General features: G+C 40.6%; 1 protein-coding gene across 1 annotated transcript; it reads right to left on the bottom strand.

Annotated features, from left to right (window-relative positions):
- Positions 1-2,208: 2,208 nt before the first annotated feature.
- AKAP12 (A kinase (PRKA) anchor protein 12) lies at positions 2,209-16,999 on the bottom strand. The gene is made up of 4 exons (XM_009583614.1): positions 16,978-16,999; positions 6,029-9,837; positions 3,327-5,270; positions 2,209-2,641 (listed from the first exon to the last, which is right to left on the bottom strand). The coding sequence occupies exons 1-4, from the start codon at positions 16,997-16,999 to the stop codon at positions 2,633-2,635; spliced, it is 5,784 nt and encodes a 1,927-aa protein (XP_009581909.1). The 3' UTR covers positions 2,209-2,632.
- Positions 17,000-18,209: the final 1,210 nt, after the last annotated feature.

Here is an 18,209-nt window from a genome sequence, read left to right as displayed (position 1 = left end):
AGTTGTATTTTATTTAATCAATGAAAATCTACCTTAAAAACACAAAATCAAATTTGGTAACCCAATACATTGGATCAGAGAAAGCTTCAAGCTTTTAAGCACAAGCCAGAAGTCACAGTCTCGAATGAGAGTTTCAAAGGCCAAAGCAATATGCTGGAACAAAGTAGTATCTTTATGTGGAGGCATGCTCCTTGCACCATTAGCATGGTTTCAGGTGCAGTATTTTTTTAGCTGTCAGTTATAAGAAGCAGCTTTTGTATTTGTTTTATAGTTAAGTTTGTTGCATTGCTTACCTAGGCCCTGGATTAATGGAGAAAACAGGCAAGTTTAAGCACTCGCCCGTCCAATTACTACCAACAGACAATTTACATTGTGGTAAAGCTAGCTTTATTTAAATGAGGTTCAGACAAGAATTAACTTTACATATTATTAACAGCTTTGGAGCTACAAACATAAGAATCAGGATTACACAGGTCATGCTATTGTTATTTTGTTTTACCCGCTGCAGTTATTGCAATATGGCTTAACGTACATAGGTATACAATTTGTACAAATTCAGCCAAGTTTGCACTTGTGAGGTGTTATTAAGAGCATGATTAACTTGCAAGCCAACTTAAACCTGTGGAAACCAATCGAGGCTGTTGGAATTGCCCAAAGCTAAGGGGGAAAGCTGCCGCTAACAGTGGACAGAGATAGACTGGATTGTTTGAAACCACATTGTTCGGCTTTAAATATTTATATAATTTGCTCTGAGGTAAGGAAAAATCTTCTGATGCTTCCATGCAGGGCAGCACCAGATGGTGCAATCACACCAGTGCAATCAGTCACATTGCTTGCTGTACGTGCAGCCTCGAGGAGAGGCAAGCACCTGCCATAACGAGCATTTGTACACTAAAAGTTGATTTTAAAATAAATTACTATACAGGTAAGATAGTGAGCTATTGTTCAACTTGATGGGCATCAGTTTCACAAAGTGCGATCTGTAACCTTCACTTTAGAAATCAGAGCAGAAAGTACGGACTTGTACCCTGTGTTTGATTTTAATGTAAACAACAAAAGAGAGGACCAACTCCTGTTGTGGACAGACATCCCAGGACTCGCAGTCTTGGGGCTTCTTTCCATCATTAAATCACCCTGCTCATTCTGGTCTACAGCTGTTGTCAGTCCAATCCACCTTACATGAAGGTTTTTAAGATCTCAGCACCCCAAAGGTCTCATCAACTTTTTACAATCCAAGGCAGAATTCATCATTAAGCCCTTACCCTCCTTCCTACTCCCCCCCTTAGTGAAGACAGAGGATTGATAGGAGCGGGGAAGATTTCAGGAAATGCTGTGGTGGGAAAAAGATTCAGGCAGGGGTTGGGAAAGGAGGAAGCTTGTATGCAGGAAGGATGTTAGATGGTGTAGGTGATGGGGTTGGATGCGGCAGTGACCAGAAACGAGCAGACTTTGGAATGAGAGGGGCGCGATTTGAGGGTTGTGGTACCACTGGGGTTGCTACATGAGCAAGATGGCAGGGAAATAAGTCTGGAGGGTTCTCAGAAACCAGGGACTGCAAGTAGAAGCAATTGGTGGATCTGACACAGGTTAGGGCTCTCCTTTTGTGTTTAGAAATATCATAGTTCTACATTAAAATCAGAACTGGGTTTAGGATATACATATAAATATTCAAAGCAAGACAGCCAAGTTTTTGCGAGATTTTACAAGGGGAAAGACCTGGAACAATAAATAGGAAACTACCTGTTATCAATTTCCGCTCCAATGGTATCAATTTCCTCTCCAGGCTACTCTACAAAATTCATTTAAGGGTACGCCTAAATGGTACAGAAGTATCATAGCTCTACATTAAAATCAGAACTGGGTTTAAGACATACATATAAATATTCAACACATTACAGTCCAGTCCTGAGACCTGAAGTCTGGAACAACAGAAAAAGGGTATTCTCAATCTCCTGTCAAGCTAGACTGTAGCAGTAATGTCCGACTAAATTAGGCCTGCACAAATACAACTGAAGGACGGATAGAGATACCTGAATGGGACTGAAAGGCAGCAATCTTGAGCACCTTGCTCAAGAATTTGTGCGTGATCCAGTTCCTGCGGTTTGAGAAAGACACGTCTGCTACTCGGCCAGAAGTCTCGTGTTCTTATCAGTCAGCCCCCCTCTTGCCCCTCACACACAAGTCGAGCAGCATCTATGGCCACTCATAGGTCAAATCAAGGCAGCTACAGAAGACGTGGAGGGTAAGGGAGACTGCAGAAAGAAGGTAGGGGCATTCAGGGATGAGTGAAGGGATCCAAGGAGATGGGACAGACACGACACACGTTAAGTGAGGGGATGGTAATAACTGTGGCACAAATTTTAGTGGTCTGTCCATTCACTCAGTTGTGCATCTCCAGTCTAAATGGCGTATTTTGGGCAGAGGCAAACGACCTTCGAATGGAACACACGTGTGGATATAGCCAACATTAAAGGCATTGGTTTTTTAATAGAAATGACAAAAAAGGTGAGGTCTTCAAGAGAGCAGATGTTAACATCCAAGAACAAAGGGTAGTGAATAAAGCTCCTGGTTCTGTCGCAGGATTGTCAGTTGTTCTCTAGGACTGGCATCTCTCCAAATGCCACATGGATGCTTAGCACATCTGAAAGACAGACGACAGTAAAAAAACTTTATTAATGACAAGTTACTCTCTCAAGAATATCTTATTTTCCCAAGCAGTTCTCAAAGATAGAGATAAAGGTCTCATGACTTAGTTAAGCAAGTGCAGTTTTTTAAAGACTATACCTATCATTTCTGATTCAGATTCCACTGAAGTGCAAAGAGCTTTCGTACACAAGTCACTCCAGGTTTACCATGGAAGGCAACACTCACATCCTTTAGGATTTTAAAAAGCTTTGTTAGAGAGGAAGCGTGTTTGCAGATTAAATCCCATACATTAAACACATGCCATATGAGTGCATGTCTAGGAAAACTGAAAACTACATTTTCTACCTCCCAGAAATATCACCTTAAACTATAGGCCAAGTCAAAGGCCATTAAAGTGAGGGTAGCTGTACAGAAAAGAAACAAGGTGTTGAGTAGCCAGAGAGAGAGGCAGTAAAGTGAGAAGAAGAAGGGGAAGGGAAAAAAAAAAAAACTGTGGCCTGTTGGTTAAACTGGGGAGCAGTTGCCTTTTACCAAAAAAAAAAACTGTGGCCTGTTGGTTAAACTGGGGAGCAGTTGCCTTTTACCAGAATAAAAAAAAAAAAAAATTTAGAGACACACAGTTTTAGAGACCCCCAAAACTATTTTGGAAAAATAAATTGCTGGCTGAAAATGCTACTTACATTCAAGGCCTCAGGAGCCACTGAGTTCTGACTTTGTGGACTATCACAAGATGCTGCTTCTTGGCAACTATCATCCTCCCCTGTCTGTATTTTCCCATCTTCCACTGGTGGGTGGTGATGTTCTTCCTCACTTTCTCTGCATGTTTGTTGACCTGTATGTTGGTCTGGGATTTCCATAATCTGCCCAACTTCTTTTTCCCTTAATTTTGGTGGGTGTATGTCTAGGGGGTCTTTGGTTGAATCTTCTGAAGTACTTAGTGCTAGTTTTGATTTCTGAAGTCTCACACTTTCCCTTGAAACGTCTTCAGGGCTAGTCACAATTGTTAAAGAATTCTGACTTTGTCCATATTTCAGCATCTTGGAAGTTAACAGCATGTCTTTTGTTTCTTCTATAGTTGCACAAATTTCTGCAGACTCTGTTAAAGTAGCTGTTTTCACTATTCCTGATGGCTGGAGCTCTTGTTCTTTACTCTGTATCTCTTTCTCTTTTACTGGAAGCTGATGATCCACCTGCATACTTTCCAGAAGTTCAGGCATATTTGTTTCTGATGGGCTTTTCCCTATGGACTCAATGCGCTGCTCTGACTCAAAGGCAGCTGACTCTTCTGTTTCTGCAAGTTTGTGAACAGCCGTCTGGATGGCATTCAATACAATTTTCGTACTCTGGGACTCTATAGTCACAGACTGAACAACATCCTTCTCAAATTCCGTGTGGGTGAGGGACAGACTGTCACTTAGAGGAACACCATTTTGTTCGGGTTGCCCTGTACTCTGGGGCGTCTCTTGCTCCTCTGATACTCCGTTCATGGAAGCAGAACTTACTTGAGGCTCAGGTGCTTCTGCACTACCAAGCTCTGAAGTCCCACAGCCTGAATAGTCAACAGTAGTAACTGGGACCTCTTCAGAAGCCATTTGCTCTGGTGTGGTTGCCAAGGGCTGTACAGTTTCGGCTGTCGTGTCTGCGGGCATTACGGTTTCTGCCATGACATGCTCTTCAACTGCTGCAGCTGCTACAGGCACTTTCAGAGCCTCCAAGCTTTCAGCTTGTAGCAAGGCTGAGTCAGAGCCTTCCTTTTGCACAGTTAAAACCTCTTGCTGGACAGCAGTTGAACATTCATCACCTCTCACAGCTTCCTGTTTTCCAGATTCAAATACTTCTTTGGCTCTTTCCATCGATTGCTCGTTTTTGTTATCTTCTTTCTGAAAGTCTTGACAGTTTAAGGTATCTACAAGTTCTTGTTCTTTTTCCACAGTCTCTTCTTCAGCTAAGCTGCTTGGTGTTTCACATTTCTTAGAACTTGTGTCAGTGAGGACAGTGCTTCCATTTTCAGTGATACCTGGGCGCGTTGATACTAAATTAGATATGCTGTCTGCTTCAATCTGCATGGGAGCCTCAGTGGCAGTGGTATCACTCTGTAAGTGTGTTTCAGTTTTGAGCATAGCATCTTCCATTTTGCCACCTTCAGTTTCATCACTCTGGGAGGGGGTTTCAGTTGTTTTTTCTTTGCATTGTGGCTCCAGGATGGGCACAGAATCTTTTGCTGTAATGTGCCTGTCAGCCCCATCCCTCACACTCTGCTCAGCATCTGCAGCTGCTTCTGAGCCAATTGTTTCTGAAGGAAGGGCAGAGGTTTTTACCTCATTCTGCAGTGGAACCTCAGTAACAGTGACTTCTGTGCTTTGTACTCCAAGGAGCACAGCATCATCTTCCTCTTCCTCTTTCTGGGCAGGTGCCCTGCTAGGAACTCCTTTAGTACAAGCTTGCTCTTGTGAGTCTAAGTCAGGAATTTCATCTTGACTTTCAGGTTTACCAGGGACCACGGTGACAACCGCTTCCATGCACTCTGGTCCCACGGTGAGGGTTTTGCCCTCTCCTTCAAGCTGCACAGGCCCCTCAGCTGTAAGCCCCAAGGAAGAGGTTGCATCCTCTGTCTTGTCCTGCACCTGTGGAGAATTGCAACAGACCTGTGAAAAAGGGTACAAGCAGGGAGTGACCAGGAACGTTCTGGGTGAAAAAGCACCAGAAAACCCTCCAAAAGGAGTAGGTGATGACACTGAGATTAGTGGGTCACCAAGATCCCAGCTTGTGTTCAGTTTCTCAGGACACACAGCTCATTAAATAAAGGGCAGCCTAAAGCAAGGGACAGCCTAAAGCAAGGGACAGCCTAAAGCACTTGAAACAAAGACTAAGCCAGAAAGATGGTGGGGAGGTAGGAAGAAGGTAGGAACACATCAGCCACAATAACTCCTGCGCATTTAAAACTGGAGATAGCGGTGTCATTTTGTCTCCTCCCTTTGCAGAGGTACCTCAGCTACAATTTTATCTCTGCCTACAACTGAAGATACCATCCACTATGTATGGTACCATATGGACTACATATGTATCTCAGGTGTTCATATAATATCTTCAGTCACATTGTGCTGTGCAGGAGCCCTAATGGCAATTGTTTCAGCACCTTCGGATCCATGCACACCACCTCCCACTCCATTTCTGTAGGAATCACATCCACCTCACTCTGCACACAAGCCTCAGTGGCTGCTGCTTCTGGACATCTGTATGTGTGTGTCTCACTGGAAGTGAACTTCAGTTGCCTCAGGCTGCCTCAGACAGTAATATTGCCACAACCTGGTTCTAAATAAGGTATAATACCCAACACTTGCTGATTTTTTCTTTGACAAATCAACTTTTGTGTTATACTTACTGCAGTCTGTACTTCTGGAATACATTCATTTCTTGTCTCATCTACTGTCAACTCTGTTATGGGCAGTTTCTCTTGTTCTGAAGGCTCCTGCTTTGCAAACAGCTCTTCCTTAGGAGTGACTGCTTTGATGCTGTGAAACTCTCTGTCGTGTGATGAAGGTTCCTCTACTGTCCTCTGCACTTCAGGTATTTCTTCATGTTCTTCTACAACTGCTTCTTCACATGCCTGCCACTGGCTTTCATCTCTCAATACATCTACATTTTCACATCCTTCTGTGCTTTCTTTCATTGCAGCAGGTATTTTGCTTCTCTCTGAACCTTTGTGTAGAATGTTCTCTTCAACTCCATTTTGGCCCTGAAAGCTCCCTGCACTTCCCTGGGGCTGGAGGCCATCCTCCTCGTGTTCTCCTTTTTTCAAGGACTGTTCAAGCAAAACAGTTTCCTGGCCTACAACATCTTTCACTTCTGACTCAATTCCTTGCCCTGTTGTAATTATAGTTTCTGTCATGGTTCTTTCACTAACCAGCTGTGCTACATCTGCTGACTTTACTCTTTCAGCAACTTCGTGAAGAACTTTTTGCGTCTGTTTGTCTAATTCTTTCAAATTTTGTTCAGTGGCCTCTACTTCTTGTACAGGTGTAACTTCCTCTGTAGTATCTGGAGTTTCTAACAACTGTGAAACGGCAGAAACCATCTCAGTTGTCTCCTCAGCAAGGGACACTTCCATTGTTTCTTCAGCGCAGGAAGCTTCTGCAGTCTCCTCCAGAGCTGTCACTGCTTCTGAGGTTAGCTCTAGCTCACTTGCTGTAGTGTCATCATTTACATCCTTTCTCGTCTCTGGCACTGTCTTAGCAGCTACCACTGCTTCTTCCACAGTAACATCCGATTCAAATGTTTTTTCAGTTTCTTTCTCCTCCTCTTCTTTTGCCTGCTCAATGCATTCTGTCAGAGCAGCAGATATCCAAGATGGTGACCTTTCTTCAATACTGGTAACTGCCCTTTCCCCTTCCACAACGGTAACAGTAACTGCATGTACCAGCCCTTCATGTGCTTGCTCAATTCTTAGGGTCTCCTCTAATTTTTCTGCTCTCTCTTCCTCTGAGGTTCGTTCTCTCATCACTTCAGCATATTTCGCTTGTTGGGCTTCAATTTTCTCCTGCTCTGCTGCTTCGTATTCAGATAAAGGAACAACCGCTGGAATATCTGAATCTTCTTCAGTTGTTTCTGCCATGTCTTCTCTTGCTTGTTTAAGATGAGTTGGTTCTGGCTTGCCATCTGACTTCTTCTTCCTACGTCCAGGCATCAGTTTTCTAAATGGAACCCACGATTCATCTTTTCCAGGCTCACCATCTGATGTTGAATGCTCCAGGCTAGATCCCACAACAGAGTCTTCAGTTCTCTCTTCCATTCTGGTTTTGGATCTCCTTCTTGGAGTGACTAATCTTTTAAATGATTCCCATGTTGAAATACCTTCACCTTCGGAGGGGCTTCCAGCTTGTTCTGGGGAAGAATTCCCTTGTCCTTGATCACTCTCCTGAGAGCTAGTAAGAATTGCATCTGTTGCCATTTCTTTGCTCTGTCCAGACTCCTCGATTTTTTGGCTTTCTTGACCAAGCTTATGTTCAGTTTCTTCATCAGATGATGATGATTTCCTGGCTCTTTTCTTTGAAGAACCTACACATATAAAAGCTTCCCAGGACACAGAGGTGTCAACCTTTCTTTTGGGCTCTTCTGTGGTTTTCTCTGGTTTTTGGTCCATCCCATTTTCTTTTAATTCTCCCTGATTTTCATCAACAGTGTATTCAGTTGCAGACACTGCAACACTCTTTGTCTTATCAATTTCTTCTTCTTTATCGCTTTCAGAAGGTCTCCTGACGCGTTTCTTGGGAGTCACCATCTTTTTAAACGATGCCCAGGGTGTAACACTTTCTCTTTTTCGCTCCACATCTGAAATTGCAGCATCTTCATTTTCAGTGACTGGCATTCCATCTACAGGTTTTTCCAAAGAAGGAATTTCATTCATCTCCTCAGGGGAAGAAGCAGAACTCTCTCCCTTTTGTTCCTCTGGGCTATCTGGGGAATCTGATAAGTGCTGAATTGGTTCACCCTGTTCCCCTAATTTAGATTCTTCTCTTTTGCCTTTATGCTTCTTTCCAGACAGTTTTTTTAATCCAGTACCCGTAAAGAGTTTCTTTAAAGGGCTGCCTTGTAGTTTAGTTTTTTCTTGAGAAGACAGCAGTTCAGCTTCATTTGTGATACCTTCTGGAAGCCTCTTTCCAGCTGCCTCTTCAGGAGTTATTTCTGTGGTTATTTCATCTGGTTTGATAGAATCAGTCATAACTATGCCAGTTTTTCCCTGTAGTCCTTCATCAGCGGGTTTGATTGACTGTTGATCATCCTCTGTGTCAATTGAACGTTCAGAAAAGGACTTCAATCCAGGAACACCCAGAGCCAGTTTTATCTCATGTTCTTTGCTTGCTTTCTTCTCTGTGGTTCTATCCAGAGCTTCTCCTTGTGTGATGTCTTCTGCTGTGGGTGACATTTTCAATCCTGCTTCCTCTGTTTTTTCATCAAATGTTTCTCTCCCCAGGGGAGCAAGTTTATTTCCTTCTCTTCCTTCAGATTTTTTAGGCTGTTCACTAGAAATTTCAATTGTCAAAGATCCTGCTTCAAGTTTCTCTTCAGAGGGTATTTCAGTTCTGTCATCTATTTCACACTTCTCCATTGACTCCAGTTTTTCTTCCACAGGTAGGACTTCTGAGGATGTTTTCAATTCTCCATTCACACTGTCAGCGATAACAGGTACCACTGACCTTGTTTTTAGTGGTTTCTCTGTCACCTCACTTTCTTTCTCTCCTTCTTCAGTTTTTTCTTCCTTTCTACCAAGATCTTCTGAGACTTCCACCGATTTCCTTTCTTGCTCATCTTCTTCAGCTTTTTTCTCCTTCGTACTTTCTTTAACAACAGCTGCTGCTACATCCTCTTTTTGTCCCTGCTCATCATGCTTGATGAGCTCTTCCTTCTCACTTGCTTCGACTCCTGTGGCTGCCACAGTCTTTTCTGACTCCTGCTTTTCACCTTCAGTTTGCTCCTTCTCATGCGCTTCAATAGTTACTGCTGTCACATTCCTCTCTTCATCTTGCTTCTCGAACTCAGATTTCTCCTCCTTTTCACTGGTTTCAGTTGTTAATGTTGCCCCCTCTTTTTCTTGCTCCTCTTCTTTCGTGGGAGACTGTAGTTCATCTTCTTTAGGCTTCCTAAAACTCTTCTTTTTTCTAAATCCAGTCCATCCCTGAGTAAAAAATTTCCTTAATGGCGATGCAGTATCAGTGGCTAAGGCAGCTGACTGAGAACAAATCTCATTTGCTTCTGGTGTTTTAGGAGATTCGTCTTCTGTTTTTTCATTTTTCAGTGTGTCTTTGGTGTTGTCTTCTGCAGAGAGTGCATCCTCGGGCATCACTATTTCTTCTGAGCTGACTTCTTTTTGATCATCAGCTCCTTCAGAGACTTGTGTTTCTTTTTTTACAGTAAGCAGTTGAACTGGTTCCGATTTTCCTGTCTTTTCTTTCTTTACTGTGAATCTGAATCCAACAAATTTAAAAACCTTTTTAAAACCCAGATCATAAGACTGTGGCTCAGATGCGTGGTCAAGGTCTTCTGCGTCTTCTTCCAAAGATGGCAACTGTTTAACTGTATGAGCATCCTCTTTCTCAGCATCTACACCGTCCTTGGTGTTTGAGTCAGATGGACTTGTCTCCATATTTTCAGTGTCTTCCTTCAAAGTTACACTGGAATGTTCTGTCTGTCCAACTGTTTAAAGAAGGGAAGGGAAAAAAAAAAAAAAAAAGAAGAGTTAGTTTCTTTCTCAATTTAATGTTATATTATACTTTTATATAAATATATACAATTTTTTTCACTTTTATCAAACTTTCCTAAACAGACATGTTCTATTATCTGTGTGCCTCTTCTATGTGCTACTAATAATTTTTTTTAAGAACTAGTTTTTGTTCTAAGATTATTGTAATTCCTTTCCTTCCTCATATCATTGTATGGGTCTTTCCAAAGTTTATTTGCAAATGCACCTTTGGAGCTTATATTCTCTCATTCTCTTTCCTTCTTTTGCAGGTTTTTTGTTGTTTTTTTGGGGGGGGGAGGTTTGGAGGGGTTTTTTGGCGGGGGAAGTGTTCTGTTTTGTTTACTTTAAGGGAAACTTACGTGAGGAAAAAAAAATTAGTTCTATCCTATCATTACTCAAAGAATATACAGAACAATATATGTAATTATTCCTGAAGCAAAGCTCAGTATCCTTTCCATGCAGAGAGACTTCTGAGGGAAAAGAAAAAAAATTCAAGAAGTGTGTTGACCTAAAATGATAACAAGAAAAGACAAGCTCATTTTACAGCTCTCTCCCAAAAGAATACTAAGATGTGAAAACACCTAGGGGAAATTTCTTATTTTTCTGAAAACCTGTAACCCCCCCAAACAGTTACATTACAACATATTTGTTTTAAAGATTGTGAATCTTGGAACTCTCCCATACATCACATCACCGCTACGGCCAGACAGAAACCTCATCTAGAAGCAATTCCACATTGCTTGAAATTAATGAGCTTGTTACTATGCAGGCAGGTAAAATCCTACCCTCCACTGCTTGTAAGTCTGTGTTTGCGTTACCTCTTTCCTGAGCACCGTTTGAGTTTTACCTTCAGGACACTGGCAACCACCCTCTCGCTCTTGCTGGGACAATTTAAGTATTACCGCTCCCTCTGGCCATGAGCTGCCTAAGTTCACAGGCTGGCATATACATTAAGCCCCCTGAAATGCAGCAACTGAGAAGCCAGCACACATCCGGTTTAGAGCACAAAATTACAAACTCTCCATGCCCCAAATAACTGACTTCGGAGGGAAAAGGTGGAAAGGAACAAGGACACTAAGCCTTTAAGTTCTGCCATTTAAACACAAAAAATGAGCAAGTAAAACTGCCGTTGCCTATAATAAGAATTTTAATAATAGTAGTAACTGTGTGATGAACATGCCTGATGACGAACAGGACAACATGTGAAGATAAAATCTATGGCACGTTCAAGACACCAAAAGATTCTTAGGCTTGGATACTGCCAGGATTTCAGTTTAACATTGGTCTTTACCCTTGATTTTGTGCAACAGGTGAAAGTGGAAGGGCATGAGTGAGCGTGCTCTTCTCTCTGACCAAACTTGTTGGAATGCTAAGACGACAAAATAAAAATAAATAATAACCAATGTTAAACAGCAACATCTTGGGAGAAGGCATGGCCCCTTTCTTTTAAGTCGTACACGTGCTACTTCCATGCCCAAAGGCGCACAGGACACAGCTTTCAAAAGTACATGCATTACTGAATTCCCCAAAGTGATTTAGTTTTTATTCGATCCATCTTTTAAGGCAGATCTAACTCTGCAGTTGGCCCTGCTTTGCGCAGGGGCTGGACCACCTGATCTCCAGAGGTCCCTTCCAGCCTAGATGCTTCCTCAATTCTGCTTGCCCATGTGCCCTTTGAGAAGAACGGCAGCTTCACAAGCACATAGACAATGCACTCTAGGTAAGGCTGAAACACAACTAAGTAATAAACAAAACCAAATCTACAAGTATATTGGCTTCTAATAGCTATGTAGAGGGCAAATTATGTTTATATTCACTATCAGCAGCCTACTGGTTGTTGTTTCTCAGTTGACATAAGCAAAGCTTTTTATTTTTCCCTTTATCTAACAGTTTAAAATTATTTACTTTAATTGTTAACTCCTAATTCACTTAAAAGCCTGACCTCTGATAACACCCTAACTCCCTGAACATTTTAAAACAGAGGTGTTCAAACCACGTAATTTGTGAGGGAGCAGGGTAAGAAGACATGAAGATTTTTCTGAAGAAGCCAGGATTATTGTTAATATACATCTTGCAAACACCAGAACACTCCACGAGCAAAAACAGCTCACTGCAAGAACACTTCAGTCAGTGAAGGGAAAGAAGGTCGTAAGCACAGCTAGAAGCAGCAGCAACACTTTTCAACTCTCTTTTCATTTTAAGATGCTTACCAAAGAAAAACTGATATGCTTATTTTATTAATATTTTTGGACTCTTATGAATCAAACATTATGTAGTTGCATGCTGAGACTACACAAGGATAAAGCCAAGGAACCACTTTTGTATCTGTATGCATTTATTCTTAGGTCCAGAAAGAAATTAATTGCTACTTCTGTCAAACTATGTAATTTAACAGAAAGCTTATCATGGCTTAATGGGAATTCACAAGGTTAGAGACATTTCTTTAAACACTAGGGTACATATCACATATTTTGTAATTATTTAGTGACAGGTACTTTAATATACTCTATAATCTTTAATCTACTCTAGACATATACACACATAGATAGATAGATAGATAAAGGTGTATTAGCTCTTCTCTTTTTCCTGGGTGAAGAAGGTGGTATTTCTTCCCTTTGTCTATGCTACAAGTATTTTTCTGGCTGAACCAGCTATGAAATTAAACACCCATCATTTTAACGTTAAATAAAAATTTGTTCATGAGCCAGGCCTCTTAGCATCTCTGGTGGAAACAAGGTCTATGGAGTCTCCCTTCTGTTCTTCCTCAGTCCTGCATTAATGCCAATGTGTTTACCCTTAGACATATGGAAATCTCTATCCATCTGACATGACTCAGACAAAGGTGGAGCAAAAAATGGGGCTGAGAGCCAGTGGCAAATGCTGGGTCTAAGTGGGAAAGACCAGAAGCAGGCAGGCAGTAGGAACGGAGGAGCATTCAAAAGACACTCGTGACTCATTGCAGGCAACAGGTAGGCAGCTAGAGACACAGCTTTCTAAGGGCTCCCCCTTCCTCTTCCAAACAGACCCTGGGAACGCATGCTTACCATTTTCAAAATCCTGAGATTTCAAAAAAATATAAAAAGTTGCAGTTGAGGCTGCATTTTTTTTTTTTTATTCCTCGAACACAAATTTAGTGTTTAAGAGGCGTTTCAGGGGTTTACAAGTAAACAGGATTACTGTAAGAGGCGAATGATACAGAATACGAATGAGTGAGGTATTCTATTTCCAAAGTGAAAGATAAGATGTAAGACGAGTGTATAAAGGCATCTCTTCATGTTCATGACAAGCATTCAAAGGATTTTCGCTTATTCCATTTATGAATTGATGTGTTCGTAACACCCTAAGACAAAGACTCTGTATCTGTAAAATGCTTTGCAGGTGAAAAGAGCTGAATAACTATTACAAAATCTGCAGGTATGCGTATGCATTAAGATAGCAAATGCAACCATAAAAATAGAGAACACAGAGTTTAGAGGCACAGTGATAAGCTTTCAAAACTGTTAAATCAGGCTGACAGTAATTAGGTCTTCCTTGTGAGTCCAGCAAACATGCTACCTTGCAATACTTCATTGAACAAATTGCAAAAGGAAAAACTAAAAAATATTGACTGACTGAACACGTACTTTTAATACCAGCCTGAAAAGCTGCAACTATGCCACATATGTCACACTTCCATCACTCCCTCATAGCGCACAGTGGGTATACTTGTAGACTTAGTCCAGGCACTACCCCTTCAATTCCACAGCAAAAAGCATTTAAGCTGTCCAGAAGGTATTTCATCCCCAAGGTAACACTGAGCTTGAATGTCAGCTGTTAAGTGGCCTGCTGCTGTTGCTCCCAGTCTCTACTTTGTCTGCTTCTTTCCCATTTAAATCACTGGAAGAGTCTGTTAAACTGAATTTCCGATGCCCTTCCTCAGCATTTGAGGAGAGAGATGCCATTCAGGAAATTTGCCTGCATGCTGCCAGCTGCCAGGAGGCGGCCGCTGTTGTGAGACAAGCCTGCAGCGCAATATATATCCAAGTCGTACTTTCACACGATATACCCCAAAGAGCATTTTTACATCCAGTGGGGGACAAAAGAAACAGAAGACCCGAGATGCCGACTGTACACGCTGAACTTTATATTTAGCAGTCGGATTCTTTAACGACGTTTTTATTAATGACATTCTTGGTGCCCAAACGTTGTTAGTGCACTTCTGAATGCAAAGCAAACCGTGAGTAACTCCACTTTGAAAGCTCTGGAAGTTATTTACACAAGGTATTGTTGTTCAGAGTACTGTAGTGTGTCACTACCACTGGTATTTTGGCAAGACAACTAGCACTCTCTGAATGAATTTATAGAATTTGAAAGCATCTTTAAGAATCATAGGAGAAGTCTCATCAAAATACCTCCCAGAAAAAAATAAAAATCTAGTAACACGCTGCCATGAATACAATTTCTTTAGGTCTGTCCTGAGCAGGGCTGCACTTCACCAGCTATGGGCTAATCAAGGAAAACAATACAATAAAAATATATCCAGAGGCAGCGATAAAATCATAGGTCATATCATAAAATTGATCCCCGTTGCTATTTAAATCCACTGCGGCTAAGAACTAAAGCTGAAATTCTATTTTAACTGCTTATTTACCAGTTAAGCTTTCAAATATTTTTAATTGAATCAAGGTGCTGCTTGTGTTTTAATAACTGCAAGTGTTTTGTTCTATTCTGAAAGAAACTTAGGAGATTGACGGTCCTAGGGAATCAAAAGTGCTTGATTTCACAATTTCATAGGTAGCTTAGTCCATGGTAAGAATTTGTTTCTGTTTTATCAGAAGTATACTGATCAGATGTTGGAAAATTAGTATTTTCGGAATGACTGAATTCTTGTCTCATCCCATTAAAAATGAAATGAATAAATAACACTTCTCTTTTAGTAGGCTGATCGACACTGTTGGCAGTGCAACTTAACTGCTCCCACCACCTCCTCTGTCCCTAGAAGTAAAAATGTGTTTCTCCCCTGGCAGTGGCCAGAGGGTTAAAATAAAAAAAGCACTCTGGCTGCAAGAGTTAAATCCACAGCACTTCATGTGCTCGCAGTCAACCATGTCAACATCTGGAGCTGGTTGACTTTTCCCCCGAAGGATTTGCAGCACGGCGCTGGATTTTTTCCATGAATTCCCTACATTCTCAATCTCTCAGATGGATGTCACACACACCCTGCGCCCGCCTCGCAAACTCCACTGGCCACCAAAAGGCTCCAGAGGACTTTGTGCTGTTTTCATTTATTCAATGTTTAAGTATTTAGGGCCAAATCGTGCTTTCGGTCACATACACGATACTCTCAGTAGGTTTGCACGAGTACCAACGAACGCCGAAGCCATAGTTTCCAATCATCTGCCTCCGTTGTACCTAGATTCGCCACGAATATGACTTGTAAAAAAACACCTACTGCTTTAAAACTCACATGACACTGAAACAGGAGAAGGCAATTTAAAAAATTACTTTGAAGCCAGTGTCCATGATATACCAAGCTTTTACCTGTTAAATGCAGTCTTCCCTGAACTGCACAATTCTTCTAATTATTAGTAGAAACATTTAACGGCAAAGTCAATAAAGGGTAAAAACTGATAAAAACAGAGAAGCAGTAATTAAAAACCAAAGTACAGTCTGAAATGACAACATCTATAAAAAAATCTACGCTGAACAGATTTATTTGGAATTATTAATGAAATTGAATACTTCACCAATTAAAAAAAAGCAAGGTGTGCTTTTACGTTTTCATTGCAGAGTGTAAGAATTGGACATTATACCACAAATCCTGATTCTTTTCACCTCAAATTTCAGGAAGTTTGTTTTAATAAATCAAACAAACACCCCACTCACTTTGCAGTTACAAAACTAAGCAGAAATATGTCCAGGCGTTACCCTTCTGACAATTTTTTTTTTTTTTTTAACTACAAGGTTTCAAGTCTGTAGCACTGCTGCTTCTTGACAATGTATTTCACATTTTTTTCCCTACTATTCAGAATGTTTGTTTCCACTTCAATGTACAAATACTTCTTTCATGGAAAGAGCATACTACTTCCTTCCCCATTCTATTCACTCAATTACAGACATTTTTGCATACTAAATTTCACACATACACACACTTCATGAGCTTTCAAATCATGTTCTTCCTTCAAAGCGTTAAAAACAAATACCATTAAGTTCCCTGGTACTTGGGTGGCAACTGAAAAGTTAAGTTTAAAAATTTCACATACTTTTGTGTCCATTTTTAAAAACAAAAAAAAGGAAAAGTTGCAAAATAGCTGCAATTTTTCATGGCTTAGAACTCCTTAAGAAAGCAAAAGCAATGTCCCCAGAAAAGGACATTGTACATAATCTCACATGAAAGTAACTTAAAAGAAAGCACAATCATTTCCGCTGTGATGCTATAACATTCCTCACAAACCTTTTATTTTTAGAAGTTTTTGCTTTAGCTGTACTTGTCTGCTCCAACCTAGAGGATAACTTCTCAAATTCCAGCATGGGAAGTTATACATTTCATTCATTCAAGATTTTAAGAAATTTCTTCTTTCATTTCAGTGTTTCAAGAAACAGCACTAAAAATCAAAAACCAGTAACATTCCTCTAAAATTGTTTTGTTTGTTTGTTTTTAAACTAGAAGGGTCGTTAGCCATGGCTTGGATATACAGTTACTGTAGTTAAAGATTCTTCATTAAATGAACTCACGGTAATAAACTGCTCTCAAACCAGTCCAGCTGTTCCGCTTGGGAACCAAACCAGCATGCTACAAATATCTATGAAATTTCACGGTTACCCATGCTGTCCATGTCTCACATTCAGTGACTCGTTTCCACTTTTTAAAATAAAATGTATTCACCAAGCATAAGAGAGATGCAACACTAGCACTCCAGTATTGGGGCGGGGGGGGGAAGGGGCATCTGCTCCACTAAGAACAAGGACAGGACAAGCAATATAGGTCAGTGAATGTTGTGACATTTTTGAGAACCCCTATTGATTAATAAAAATACACAATGAAAAGGAGATTGAAAATTTTCTTTGTCAAAACGACTGCATAAAGAGTTCGTAAGCATCATAGACAAACTCACCACAAAGGAGACATAGCTGCATCTGCACAAATTAGAAACGACAACTTAAGACACTCCCGCATACCAATAAGGTACTCTGTCCCTTCAAAGAAGTGGTAACTTGTACTACGAGCTAGATGCAAAACGTACTGTAGAAGCCGTTGTGCTATGTGAAAATCCAAGTTTCTACAAGAATTATTAAATAAGGAAAACCTCAAACGATCAAACTGTGCAACCCTATAAAGAGATTGCTTTTGAAAAACAGTTTAACCTTTAATTACTAACAATAAAAGGAAATAAAAAAAATAGAGAACCCTTGAGGAAAAAGACTCAGCATGTGATAAGCTCATTAAACATCGAGTTTAATGAAAACCCTATTGTAAAAGCGGTAGGATATCTCCTCCCCTACTAACTGATTCGAATCACGTACAGTCCTCCCCAGGGTCAGCTCCAAACAGAGCCCGACTTCTACAGGCTTTGTTGTCAATACGTATTGTAACGCTGAAGTATTTTGCATGAATAAAACCCTACTATTTGTTGAATTCATTCACTAGCTCTAGTAACTAAAAAAAAGGCAATTAAATAATTATTCATATGATGAAATAAAAAAGATATCCTAGATTGCTAAAGACAAATATCATCAATCTGCGAGAAATTCTGATGCAAATTAGTTATCTTTAGGAAAAAAGTGGGGTTTGTTTGGTTTTTTTTTTCCCTTTAATTTCCTAGTGTCACTTTGTTTCCCAGAGAAACACACAAGCTTGTGCAAAACCAGCAGTGCAAGATAATGTTTTCTCCTTTTAATTCTTTGCTCCTCCAAATACTATTATCTTTTCAGAAAGCTCAATTAGTTTATGGTGTTAGCTCTCAGACTTCAGTGGCTCATGCACTACTCTCTTAAATAAGACGTACAGAGTTCAATGCATATAGCATCGAGTTTTTGATATCCCAGGCTGGGATCCTGCCGCCACACATGCATGTGTACACCAATTCAGCAGCAATATTTTTCATTAATCCCCCCCCCCCCCCCCCCACCCCCCCCCGCCACGGTGTTAATCTCCTCTGGATTTTGCTTCATTAAAATGAAAACGGCTATAGAGTAACAGCTATAGCATAACAGCTTCATTTCTCTCGTGCAAATATTTTTACAACTCATAAATGATGCCAACTTCTAAGTTTCCTTCAATTTCGCCAAGTTTAGCTCTTAACATATTTTACTGCATTATTTCTTGATTATCATACAGCCTTGTATC

Source organism: Fulmarus glacialis, unplaced genomic scaffold (assembly GCF_000690835.1).
Source record: "Fulmarus glacialis isolate BGI_N327 unplaced genomic scaffold, ASM69083v1 scaffold6908, whole genome shotgun sequence".
Classification (NCBI taxonomy): domain Eukaryota; kingdom Metazoa; phylum Chordata; class Aves; order Procellariiformes; family Procellariidae; genus Fulmarus; species Fulmarus glacialis.
This window is presented reverse-complemented; position numbering and strand designations above follow the sequence as displayed.

What these genes read in the sequence shown, in the direction of transcription:
- AKAP12 (XM_009583614.1), bottom strand. Translation starts at nt 16,999, where the DNA reads ATGCAGCTATGTCTCCTTTGTG. An exon ending in GCAGCTATGTCTCCTTTGTG is followed by an intron (nt 9,838 to 16,977) that starts GTGAGTTTGTCT and finishes TTCTTTAAACAG; the next exon opens with TTGGACAGACAGAACATTCC. An exon ending in TTCCAGAAGTACAGACTGCA is followed by an intron (nt 5,271 to 6,028) that starts GTAAGTATAACA and finishes AATTCTCCACAG; the next exon opens with GTGCAGGACAAGACAGAGGA.